The sequence below is a fragment of the Hylobates moloch genome, unplaced genomic scaffold (genome assembly GCF_009828535.3).
Source record: "Hylobates moloch isolate HMO894 unplaced genomic scaffold, HMol_V3 SCAFFOLD_1, whole genome shotgun sequence".
NCBI classification, from domain to species: domain Eukaryota; kingdom Metazoa; phylum Chordata; class Mammalia; order Primates; family Hylobatidae; genus Hylobates; species Hylobates moloch.
The window spans coordinates 132,542,397-132,555,546 of NW_026652276.1; the positions used below are offsets into that span (position 1 = coordinate 132,542,397).

General features: G+C 44.8%; 1 protein-coding gene across 2 annotated transcripts in view; it reads left to right on the forward strand.

The window, feature by feature from the left end:
- Positions 1–12,338, forward strand: part of AOAH (acyloxyacyl hydrolase) — a 210,542-nt gene extending 198,204 nt beyond the window's left edge. For both annotated transcript variants that reach the window (XM_032758314.2, XM_058445671.1), the window contains 2 exons: positions 4,334–4,410; positions 12,100–12,338. In XM_032758314.2, coding sequence (XP_032614205.1) covers positions 4,334–4,410; positions 12,100–12,228 — 206 coding nt within the window. In that variant the 3' untranslated portion in view covers positions 12,229–12,338. The remainder of the gene's footprint in view (positions 1–4,333; positions 4,411–12,099) is intronic.
- The last annotated feature ends 812 nt before the right edge of the window (positions 12,339–13,150 follow it).

The window sequence follows — 13,150 nt, forward strand, 5'->3', positions numbered from 1 at the left end:
TCTCCCGAGAAAGCAGAATTTCACCCTGAGATAAACAAAAAGGGGATCTTTCCTTTGATCTTGGTCACGATACAGATAAAATCCTAAATAAACACTTGCCTGTGAGTTACTGAAGCTCCCTTAAGTTTTACTGTCCTGATGGCTACATATATGTGATGAGCCATAGCCCTCACAGACATAATAATAATATGGGGGAAAAAATGATGTTTACCTCTGTAAATAAACAGGTTGTAGTCTTAGTAAACTAGGACCATTTTCTTTTAACACTTATTGTATTATTTTATATGGCAAGCAAGTTCTTCCAAAGGCTGGACTCCCTTGTAGTTGCTGCCTAATGTAGAGAAGGGATGGGGGTTGAGAGACATGAATAATTTCCTAGCAGGGAGGAATGTGTTATCATTGACATCATTTAGAATTGCTGGACTATGGTGATGATAAAAGGTGGACCTCTCTCACTGCCCCCAACCCTAGGGTACGCTCCTATTCCCCCGCAAAGCTTGGCAAGTAAATATCCCTCCTCTGTCTTTGTGCTTTTTTTCCTGAGTTTTCCTTTTATGATCCCCACAATTATGGGATTGCTCAAGTCTCCAAGGGAAGGAGAAGGGAATGGTCATCTCTTCTCATTTTGAAAACACAGTATAGGTTGAATATCCTTATCCTGAATGCTTGGGACCAGAAGTGTTTCAGATTTTGGATTTTGGGGGATGTTTTTGGATTTTGGAATATATGCATTGTGTATACCAGTTGATCATCCTACACACAAAATCCAAAATTTTCCAGTAAGCATTTCCTTTCAGCATCATGTTGGCACTCAAAAAGTTTTGAATTTCAGAGCATTTTGGATTTTGGCTTTTTGGATGTGGGATGCTCAACCTGCATCACTATCTCTGATAACTGAATTATCTTGTTCCATGAACACATCTATCAACACCTCTCTTTCTTTCTCTAAGGGCCGTAGTTTTCAGTTTGGTAATTAGTAACACAAAAAATCAAATCAAAATGAAAATAGCCTAGAATTACTTTAAGCCTAGATGCCAAAATTGAATCACAATCTAAGAAACTCATGTATAAGCAAATCTCACCTTTGTAATATCAGGCTCCTAGTAAACATTCTTCTCAAGGAACACGATCTCGTTTAAACTGTGCTTCCCTAACAGGTTCAAATTTGCTTTCTACTGTGGATTTTCCAGAGCTCCTGATCACCATAATCCTTTTCTAGACTTTTTCTTAGCCATCTCAGGCGTGGGCTTTGATTCAACATGTCATTCAACTCTCTTTGCAAACATGGAGAGTCAGAAAGTATTTAAGAGGCTTCCTACCACCACTGCATCAGATGACCCCAGGAAAGTCCAGGTCAGGTCCATGGTTTGCTGTGCATCTATTTATTACAAGAGGACTCTGCCTCATGTCTTATTCATCCGACTCTTCACAACTTTCTAGTAAGCTCTGTCTGAAGTCTTGATTAGGCTTAATTCCCATTGGCCTGCTGTTATTAGCATACCTGGGAATTTTTTAATAACTGTCTTATCTCAGAATGCTGTAATAAAATACCGTGAACTGGGTAGCTCATAAACAACAAAAATTTATTTCTCACAGTTCTGGAGGCTAAAAGTTTAAAATAAGGATGCCAGCATGGTCAGGTTCTGGTGAGGGTCCCCTTCCATGTTGCCGACTGCCAGCTTCTCATCGTATCCTCACATGGTTTAAAAAAAAAAAAAAAGAGTGAGCGAGCCCTCTGGGGTGCATTTTATTTTATTTATTTTTTAATTTATTTATTGTTGAGACGGAGTCTCACACTCTCTCCCGGGCTGGAGTGCAGTGGCGCAATCTTGGCTCACTACAACCTCTGCCTCCCACGTTCAAGCGATTCTCCTGCCTCAGCCTCTCAAGTAGCTGGGATTACAGGTGCCCACCACCATACCCGGCTAATTTTTTGTTGTTGTTTTTTTTTTTTAGGTTTTCTTTTGTATTTTTAGTAGAGACGGGGTTTCACTATGTTGGCCAGGCTGGTCTCGAATGCCTGACCTGGTGATCAACCCTCCTCAGCCTCCCAAAGTGCTGGGGTTACAGGCATGAGCCAACGCACATGGCTGGGCATGAATTCGTGGGCATGAATCCCGTGATGGGGGCTCTGTCTTCATGGAATAATTACCTATGCCATCATACTGCGGATTAGGGTTTCAACACAGGAATTTGAAAGGGACACAAACATTCAGTCCTTGCAACACCCTGTTGGGATTGTCTTTCATTCCTTCTTTCTTTCTTCTGTTAGCGTCTGTACAACATAAGGTGAAACCCAATTAAAAATAAAGGGAAAAGTGGGAAAAGGGACAAAACGTTAATCCAGAACTTTGGTGAAGCAAAAAGGAGCACAAGTAGAATGGAGATGATGTCATCTCTGAAGTCACGGAGGGGATGGGGAGGCTGACATTTCACCTGGCCTGGGCCTTTCTGCATCGTTGCTGATTTTTGTTTGAGAGACTCTTGTGGGACTGCAAGGAGAGATGGGACAAAGACCATAAAAGGACAAAGAGAACTGAGAGGGCTCAGTGGTGGTGATCCTAGCTCTCTGCATTTGAAGAAATCTTTCCAGATGCCTGGTTCTCCATTGATGACAATTTGTTGGATGTTCAGATTGGGAATGGCAGGGGATGGGCTGGACAGCATCCCTGAGCACAGGGCCAGCACTGCAGCCAGCAGGGCAGTCTGGAACCCACAGGAGCTTCAGAGTGTCAAGTCCAGAGGGAAATGTGAGGCAGCTAGAATTGAACCTGAAGAAGAATGTTGCATTCCAAGGACATGCCAAAAAAAAAAAAACGGGCAAAACAGGCCAGGCAAACTGAAGACTGAGCCAAGCAAGCTTCCCCAAAACTGTACCTTTACAAGACACTATGGCCAAGGGCAAGAAAGAAATTGTTGAAAGCTGCATGCTGGCTTAGCAGAACAAATAAACTTTCATGAGAGTGAGTGCTGTTTAAGCATCGATGCAGCTCTGAGCTTCCTATTAGAAGAGCAGGTACCTACCATTCCTTCAGAGAGAAGTGTTATTTACCAGCATGCCACAACTTCTCCCTGGAGACTCTGTGTGGCGGACACCACATAACACAGTGAACAGTGTCCTCAATTTGAGTTTTCAAGAAATGCAAAGGCCACTTACCAATAGCTACTTCTTCCAACAGCCTCTAGCGAAACCCAGAAGCATAATATGACGCTGTGGCTCAGGGGCAGTCTTTCTGCCAGAGAATAAGCTAACAGGGGCTGGCGATTCAGTGTGTAGGACTCCAAACCATTAGTGTGAATTTTTTTCCTGAGCTTTGAGAAGGGCAGCATTATCCTCAGCCCCTGGGGAATGGAGGTTGAGTAGTAAGTGGGGATGCCATGCTGGGATATTAGGACTAATTGCAAAAGCAGCCTTGTATTGACCCAGCCCTGGGAAGTCCAGCCTGTCTTGTCCAATCAAAGCCCCTGACAGAATTTCCATCCTTCCTTTGGGATGAGAAGGGGAGAAACAGAGGGCACAGACCTATGTCCTTGAGTTTTCTGGGGAATGAAGAGTAAAGAACGGGAGGAAACTTAGTTGTGCCTGCCCCCCTCACTGGACACTGGGAAAGTGAGGGCGTAGCTTTGCCGGGAGCATCTGGCTCAGATGCTTCTCTCTGGAGGCTTCCTAGGGATTTGAAGTTTCCTTGAGGAGTTCTTACTGACTGTATGATGGAATGACGTAGAGTTAATTGTGCTGTTGCCTTGGAGCAATGACATTCTTGGTCTCTCACCCCTGTTGAAGGACAGTTTCATTGCTTTTCATCACTTTGGGGCTCATAATATTTTTTCTGCAGCCATACTCCCTCTAAATGTGGCGATGAGATAATTTTATGTAATTATATTCCTGACGTACTGTATGATTTTTAAAGGCAAGTGCTTGACACATGCAGGCAGAGTCTGCAAATGGCAACCCATGAAAGGGGATTTTAACAAAATGTTGGATTTTCCCTACTGTAATACCATCCTACTGCACCACTGAAAAATGACATGTACTGAAATAGATGTTGAATATTTTAGAGCTCACCTTTTCCTACTGCCCTCCCTGCTACACAAACCACATTCATCCAATGCTCTCACGTATTCCCTTCCTGAGTTAGAAAAAGCACACACACACAGTGGGAAGATCATTTCTGTTCAGAAATCCCCCTGTGCAAGAGAGCAGCTCAGAGGCAGCTGTGGCTTGGGCAACATGGGCCCGGGAGGGCATGGGCAGCTCTCACGTCCTTGTCCTTGGATGTTGGCCGTTGCTTGTGCAAGTGTGTCTGTAACCCTCTCGTTGTGTGCCCTGCAGTCATACAGGAGTGGCAGAAGAGAGGGGGACAGCGCTGGCAGCTCATCGAGCCCGTGGATGGATTCCACCCCAACGAGGTAAGCACAGTCACATGGTGGCTGCAGAAGGCTATTTGATGGTTTGCTGCTTTTTAATTATGCTTACACATTCATGTGTTTATTTTTATCCTGTTTTGTTCCAGAAAGGATTTGAGGTAATGTACATACATGTATAAGATAGAAGATTTAATAAAAACAAAGTGAAATTTGGGACAATAGGGAAATAAAGTAGAAATTATACCTGGATTCCTGATTTAATTTCTATAATTCATAAAATATGTGCAGGGCATTCCTGTGAAACTGCCAGAAGGGCAGCTCTGTGTGATGCTAAAAGGGGCATTAAGCCATGGCTTCCATAATATAAGAAAAATAAATCAAGCATTCCAAAAAAAAAAAAAGAAAGAAAAGAAGGAAAATGATGAGGATTTTCTGGAAGTGAGACTCATGAGAAATTTATTCTATGTCTTTCTAGAAAGAGTGCTGTATAGGAGAACAATGTCCTTAGCAGTATCCTGCAGTAAGAGCTGTTTCTCATCAAGGATCCAAAGAACAGTTCTGTAAAGTAGCTCTCCTCTGGTCCCTTAACAAAGCAAGGGGAGCCAGAGGGTGGGACTCTGTCCCCTCCCGGCTCCACTCCCATCCCATTATCCTGCCTTCAACCAGAGAAGCTCCACTTTTATCTGTTGTATGTCCTGGACTTGCTCACGACATTTATTAAGAAGAAGGAGAAAAAGAAGCGGGGGAGTTGTTCTGCCACTTGTAAAATGTTGAAAGCTGCTCCTCTATGGGGAGGGATGGGCCATTCACTCTCAGGCAATAGCGCATCACTACAGCCTTGCTGCTCCAGCCGCTGGGGAAGCGTGGTGTGGCTACCAAAGGGTACAAACGTGAGGGGCATGCCTGGGGGATGCTCGCTGGCTGGCCATCGAGACCCAGGCCACAAGAGGGCTGATTGTCCCCTCAAGAGCCTGAATGACAGTAAACACAGCCCACCTTCCTCCAACTCTAGGCGCAGCCAGTGCTCACAGGCAGGGCTAAGAATCACCTCAAAAGGAACAAGAATAGAAGGATGCCCACTCCCCAACAAATGAGTAAAAGTGGTGTCCCACAAATGCTGAGCAAATTTTAAAGTAAGTATTAAATGCCCACCTCACAGATTTAAATAGCCACACACAAAAAATCAGAATAATGCTCTCAGAATTTCTAACCTTCCTGTGTATCAATTGGATGAGTTGATCAAAGAAAATTATTGGCTAGATTCTGGTTAAATATCAGGGTCTGGTCCCCCAAAAATGATGTCTTTGGTTTTAGAAGAGTTTGTGTATATCCCTACTTTCTATTTTTTTTTTTTTTTCTTGAGACAGAGTTTCACTCTTGTTGCCCGGGCTGGAGTGCAATGGCGTGATCTCAGCTCACGGCAACCTCAGCTTCCTGGGTTCAAGTGATTCTCCTGCCTCAGCTTCCTGAGTAGCTGGGATTACAGGCATGAGCCACCATGCCTGGCTAATTTTGTATTTTTAGTAGAGACGGGGCTTCTCCACATTGGTCAGGCTGGTCTCGAACTCCCAACCTCAGGTGAGCCACCCGCCTCAGCCTCCCAAAGTGCTGGAATTACAGGCGTGAGCCACTGCGTCCGGCCCCCTTCTTTCTAGCAGTTATTAGGTAGTAGTTCTTGTCATTCTCTGCACAGAATAGCGTCTTACCCTTCTGATTCTGTAGACAATGGGCATATGAAAAGATGGCCATGTAGAGTATCAGGAACAAACTAAAAAGAGGAGGATCAAAGGCAGCTTTGTTTTATCCCCCAGGATATATTTATCCCATCTATCAAATGACCATTCCGTCCCTGACTCTTAAAATGATTTTGGGGTTCAAGTCCTGTCAAATTGGGGCTCTATCTTGTACTCAGTTTCACCTATACCTGATTATTGAAAACACAGTCAAAAGCTGAAAATCAATATGTGCCGTAAACTTATGCTATTCCTGCAAGATTTGTTCACATGCTGGTAGCCGGTGATAAAGTGGCCAAGAATGGATAGCCAGGCCTAAAGCCTGCCTATTTGTCATGTATATTGAGCTGAAAAGTCCAGATTGGCAAAGTGCCATCCAAAACTATTTATTGAGTGACTACCCAGTGTCAAGTGCAGTGAGAATTCAAGAGTGAACAAGAAAATGCCCTGCCATTTAAAATTATAGTATAGAGTAGGAAAATCATGAGTAAACAGACAATTAAATATAAAGCAGTAAATGCCTCCAACTGTGCAAGTACAGAACACCACAGAGCATTATGGGGTGGGATGGGAGAGGGAGGTGTTAAAAAATGTTTTCAGGCCAGGTGTGATGGCTCACGCCTGTAATCCCAGCACTTTGGGAGGCCAAGGCAAGTGGATCACCTGAGGTCGGGTGTTCTAGACCAACCTGATCAACATGGAGAAACTCCGTCTCTACTAAAAATACAAAATTAGCTGGGCATGGTGGCACATGCCTGTAATCCCAGCTACTCGGGAGGCTGAGGCAGGAGAATCGCTTGAACCCGGGAAGCGGAGGTTGCAATGAGCTGAGATCATGCAATTGCACTCCAGCCTGGGCAACAAGAGCGAAACTCCATCTCAAAAAAAAAAAAAAAAAAAAAAAAAATGTTTTCAGAGGAGGTGATGTCAGAACTAAGACCATGAACTAGTAGAGTGAAGGGAAGCGAAGAGGGGTTGCAGGAAGTGTTTTGAGCAGAGGCAACTGCATGTGCAAAGACCTGAATATGAAAGAAAGCGTGGCATGTTGGAGGAAGTAAAAGCGCTCAGTGCGGCTGGAGAGTATGATCGTGGAGTTGACAGAGGGAGAAATCTACCGCATATTAAGGAACCAGATCATGGAAGATCTGTCTGGGGCTTGACCTTGGTCCTGAGGGAGATGGGGAGCCACTGGATGTTCTCAAGCAAGAAAGAAATAGCCCGACTTGTGTCCTAAAAAGATGCGTGTAGTAGCGGCGTGGAGGGTGATTTGGTAGGGAACCAGTCCAGAGAGACGGAGAAAAACAAAAGGCAAAGTTGTATTTTAAAAAGATTTTTTAAATGACCAAATACAGAGTTACAGGACAGCAAGGCAAGTTCTTATCAGAGATTTTATTCAAGGAATCAAAGTCAAGTGCATCCTGGTCAGTATAGATCCTGCCCACTCTCCTCCCACATTCTCCACAGTGGTCCCAGGCCAATGTAAGGATGGCCCAGCATGACTCCAGATCATCAGGTGATTGAATAAAGCATCATGCTGTATTACAAGAAGCTAACTTGATGAAATCTGAAACCGCTTCTGGCTTTACTGTCTTATACATTGGATGTATTTATATGCAACTTAACAAGAAAGTGGGCTCTGAAAGATGTTCAGTTACAAAGGAAAATACCTGGAAAAGAACCTCTATTAACCAGAAGATCCCACTTAATCAGAGCACCCATTCCCTAGCATTCATCTAGAATAGATTTTATTCCACACACCTGCTTAGTAGGGCAGCCGATGACCTCCTGAGCTGCCAAGGTTGTGTGAACTGGCAGGAGGAGGGTGTCTCCATCCTCACGTCCTGAGGACAAATGTTGGGGTGGACGGTATATGATAGAAGTTTCCACTGGTAAAATGAATTAGCTTGCATCCATCTGATGGCATACCATGCACTGAATTACCCATCTACTAAAAATACAAAAATTAACCAGGCGTGGTGGTGCATGCCTGTAGTCCCAGCTCCACAGGAGGCTGAGGCAGGAGAATTGCTTGAACTTGGGAGGCGGAGGTTGCAGTGAGCCAAGATCGTATCACTGCATTCCAGCTTGGGCAACAGAGCGAGACTTTGTCTCAAAAAAAACAACAACAACAAACAAAACAAAACAAAAAAAAGAGATCTACCTTTAGTGACACAGAAATATGTTTATAATGTAGAGCAAAGTAAATACGATAAGACTACAGATTACAGGAGCAATGACTCAACTGTATGCATTTGTCAAATTCATGGCACTGTTTACCAAAGAGAGTTCATTTTACTGTGTCTAAATTCGATTTCAATAAGAGCAGATTACAAAATGATATTCAAGAGGAATCCTCTCTCTGTGTGTGTGTGTGTGTGTGTGTGTGTGTGTGTGTGTGTGTGTGTGTGTGTATTCAGATATAAAATCAGGGCCAGGCACAGTGGATCACATCTGTAATCCTAGCACTTTGGGTGGTCGAGCCGGGCAGATCACCTGAGGCTAGGAGTTCGAGACAAGCCTGGCCATAATGCTGAAACCCCATCTCTACTAAAAATACAAAAATTAGCCCGGCATGGTGGCATGTGCCTGTAATCCCAGCTACTCAGGAGGCTGAGGCAGGAGAATCACTTGAACCTGGGAGGCGGAGGTTACAGTGAGCCGAGATCACGCCACTACACTCCAGCCTAGGTGATAGAGTGAGACTCCATCTCAAAAAAAAAAAAAAAAAAAAAGATATAAAGTCAGAAAGGCTCTACACCCCATGTTAACAGAGGCTGCCTCTATTTTAATTACAGATGACTTTTATTGTGTTTTTCTCTTTTTGCTTAAGTGGGTTTTCAGTTTTTCTAGAATGAACAGATTTTGCTTTAATATTTTAGACTATGAATAGAGAAGCATAAAAGAATATCTGTTGGGGAGGCTGAAGCAAGAGAATTGCTTGAACCTGGGAGGCGGAGCTTCCAGTGAGCTGAGATCTGGCCACTGCACTCCAGCCTGAGTGACAGAGCAAAATCCTGTCTCAAAAGAAGAAAGGAAAGAAAGAAAGAAAAAAAGAGAGAGAGAGAAAGAAGAAAGAGAGAGAGAGAGAGAAAGAGAGAGAGAGAGAGAGAGAGAGAAAGAAAGAAAGAAAGAAAGAAAGAAAGAAAGAAAGAAAGAAAGAAAGAAAGAAAGAAAGAAAGAAAGAAAGAAAGAAAGAAAGAAAGAAAGGCAGACTAACTTGGATAAAGAAAGGAAAGGGTAGCTGTGCCCTGCCCTGTGCAGCGCCTCGTGGAAGTTATAACAGGAAATTGCGGTATGAGAAACCCACAGTAGGTACTCAGTAAATATTTGTCAAATAAATGAATGATTACAGTGGATCATTTTGTCACAAGTCTCTAGTTTAGTGATAAGCATGCCAGTCTCATTTCAGACCCAATATTTTCTCAATGCCTGCTCATAAATATTTTATTCCTTATTAGAGTGACAACCAACTAATTGCGTTCAAACCAAACAGTTACCACATGCTCATATCTGAGCTCTTTCATTTTCGTTTCCCTCTTCTTGCCCTCACCCTGTCTCCTCCCTTATTAACATAGATAGGGAAATAAATGCCTTGGTACCACATAATTGTTAGAAAGAGCTTAGGTGTATCAAGTTGAAAGCCAATAACACAAAAAAGAAGAACCAGTAATTTTCCACAGACCTGGCAGCAGCCTCCTTTGTTGAGAAATGGCAGGAAAACAGCCACAAGCTCAGGCCTCTGTCTTCAAAGGTCCTGATCGCTTTGTGTGAGAGATGATCTGGCCCTCCCTGGAGCACTGGCCAGCTTCGCAGGCAGCCTTTGACGTGATCCTGCTTTTAAGTGCAAAGAAGTATATGTGGGGTGTGAATGGTGTGTAGTTTTTCTGTGTGTGTGTGTGTGTGTGTGTGTGTGTGTTATCTGTGTGCTTTCTGTGGGGGTGTGTGGGGGTGAGGTATGTGTGGCGTTTGTGTGTGTGGCGTGTGTGTGTGATGGGTGTATGGGGGTGTAGGGGTGTGTGTGGTGTGTATAGTGTGTGTGTATGGTAAGGGATTGGTGAGTATGACTAATGGTGTTTGGTGTGTAGGATGTGTGTGTGTATATGAGAGAGATGTATGTATGATGGGGATTAGGGTGTGGTGTGTGGGTGGCTTGTGTGGTTGTTTGTGTGGGGTTGTGAGGGGTGTGGTGTGTGGTGTGTGTGTGGCGTTTGTGTGTGGTGTGTGGAGGGTGTGTGTGATGTTTGTGTGTGTGGTGTGGGGTTGTGAGGGGTGTGGTGTATGTGTGTGTGGTCTCTGTGTGTTATGCCATGGGGGAGACACTGCATGGACATGACGGAGATTACGCAGCGGGATGAGTGAAGTTCGTGTCCACCTTAGAAGGCTCAGAACACATTAAAATGCTGAGGACTTTATGCAGTGACTGGATCAGTCCTAGTTTTCTCTAACTACTAAAATCTCACACACAGTCGGACACAGAAAGGACTTTGGATCACTTTCTGTCGCCCACTCAATGTCCAGATGAGAGGGCTGGGCCCAGAGAGGGAGTTGGCTAGCTGCCTATTAGGAAAGGGACTGTGAGCTGCCCCGTGCGGAAAAGTCAGGGATATCCCTGAGCGTCCTTCCCGAACAATGTATTCCCCTCTGGGAGGCCTTCAGCAATCACGTTTCTCATTGCTCAGCATTGAAAACCACTGTTGAGATGGAGCCATCTGGAGTCTGCAGGCCTGGCCAGGTCCCATTTGTTAAATGAGGGCATTGTCTGCAAAGAAAGAGCATCCTCCTCAAAGGCATGTTAATGACAAGCCAGACACTGGACAAGCAAGAATGGACCCAGCTAACATCATGGATAAAGGGAAACCTGACATGCCACAGCAGAACCAGAGAGCAAGCCTCAGGCTGGGAGAGCCAGAGTCGAGCCTGCTGTGTATTAAGCTAAGGATTCCTCTCTGGCACTTCAGCCAAACTCCCTGCACTCACAGCCTGCCAGGATCCCCACCCCAACCCATTCAGGGACCCAGCCAGCCTCCACTCCCAGGCACCTGTAGTTCCCCAGACATGCCATTCTCTCCCACAGCTCTGAGCCTTTGCACACACTGTGTCCTCTACCATTGCACTGTTTCCCCACATCATCCATCTGGGGAACTCCTAGAAAATTCATCTCAGCTGCCACCTTCTTCAGAGAGATCCCACCCCTTCCCCCACCAGACAGAAGTGACACCTCTTCCCTTTCCAGTGTGTATCGTCCTCCCAGCCCTCCCTGTGGGCTTGGTGGTGTCATTTTGCATGTCTGGTTACCTTACTAGGCTGAGACTTTCTGGAAGGAAGAACACACCACGTTCATCTCTAAAACCCAAGTCTTAGGCCTGCAGTAAATGCTAGCTGTCCACAGATAAATGAATAAGTAGATTTCTGAGAAAGTGAATTTTTAATCTATTACTGAAAAAACAAATTCCATACACTTAGCAGCTTAACACAATACACACTTATGATCTCACAGTTTCTGTGGGTCACAGCTTAACTGGGTCCTCTGCTTAGGGTCTTAACAAACGAAAATCAAGGCGTGGCATCCAGGCCATGTTCTCATCTGGAGACTCATCTGGGCAAGAACTGCTTTCAAACTCACTCAGGCTGTTGGCAGATTCATTCCCGTGAGACTGCAGGACTGAGGAGCCAGCTTCAGGCTGGATGGCAGCTGGGTCACCCTCAGCTCCAGCCCAGAAAGGAGAGCCTCCGAAGCCAGTCACTAGCAAGGCCAAGCCTCACACAATGTGACACCATCGCTGAAGCAGCATCTCCTCACCACGCCCACACTTCCTCTGTTAGAAGCAAGTGATAGGTCCCACCACCAGCAAGGGAAGGAGGTTATACAGAGACATGGGGGTGGGAGTCATGGGGCCATCCCAGATGCTGTCTCTGGCAGAAAGCACGTGGGAAATCTTGTTGGTAAGCGATTTGTCCTAATTTCCCTTTTCCTCCTCCTTTGGGTTCTCTCTCACAGGTGGCTTTGCTGTTGTCGGCGGATCGTTTCTGGGAAAAGGTGCAGCTCCAGTGGCCCCAAATCCTGGGAAAGGAGAATCCGTTCAACCCCCAGATTAAACAGGTGTTTGGAGACCAAGGCGGGCACTGAGCCTCTCAGGAGCACGCACCCCTGTGGAGCACAGGGAGGCAGAGGCTTGGGTAAACTCATTCCACAAACCCTATGGGGGCTGCCACGTCACAGGCCCAAAGGACTCTTCTTCAGCAGCATCTTTGCAAATGTCTTTCTCTCAGTTAAGAGCACATCTGGATGACTATGCAACGCCATGTGCTCCTGGGATCAGTAACCCTTTCGTTGTTCCTGAAATAAACTTTAATGAAGTGCTTTGGGTGCCATTCCAAACAAGAGAGTATCTGTGCCCTTTACAGCTAATTGTTCTAAAAGGAGTTTCTAAAAACACTTAAGAAGTCCAGCGATGTTCAGCAATTCACCCAGGGTCTTGGCATGCCAGGGGACTGATCCTCCCTGTATTGTTGACTTCTTAAAAATGGCCTGGCGAGCTGAGGCTCCTCCTATGCAGGCGGCTGGCCAGCTGCCAAGGACTCACACAAGGGGGCAGGACCAGGCTTCATGAGGCCCCCTTGAAAAACATAACACAAAACTATAAATACAAAATTAGATATGAACTTGAATACACATTTAGAATGAGGAAAGAAATCACCACAAATTACAAATGTTTAAAAGTTGACAAAGTGCCACATAACCTCACAAAGTCCAGAAAAATGACAATACAATTTTTTTCCTTTAAAGTATTTTATTAGTTGATTAGTGGGCATAAACGTACAGTTAGATAAAAGAAATAAGGCCTAGTGTCTGATAGATCAGTAGGGTGACTGTAGTTTACTAAATGCTATTGTACATTTCATTTCAAATCGCTAGAAGAAAATAATTTGAATGTTTCTAGCATAAAGAAAAGACAAATATTTAAGGCGATAGATACCCAAAGTACACTTATTTAATCTGTACAGGAAGACTCCAGAGTAAAGGGAGGGTCCCCCGGCCTGACCACCTC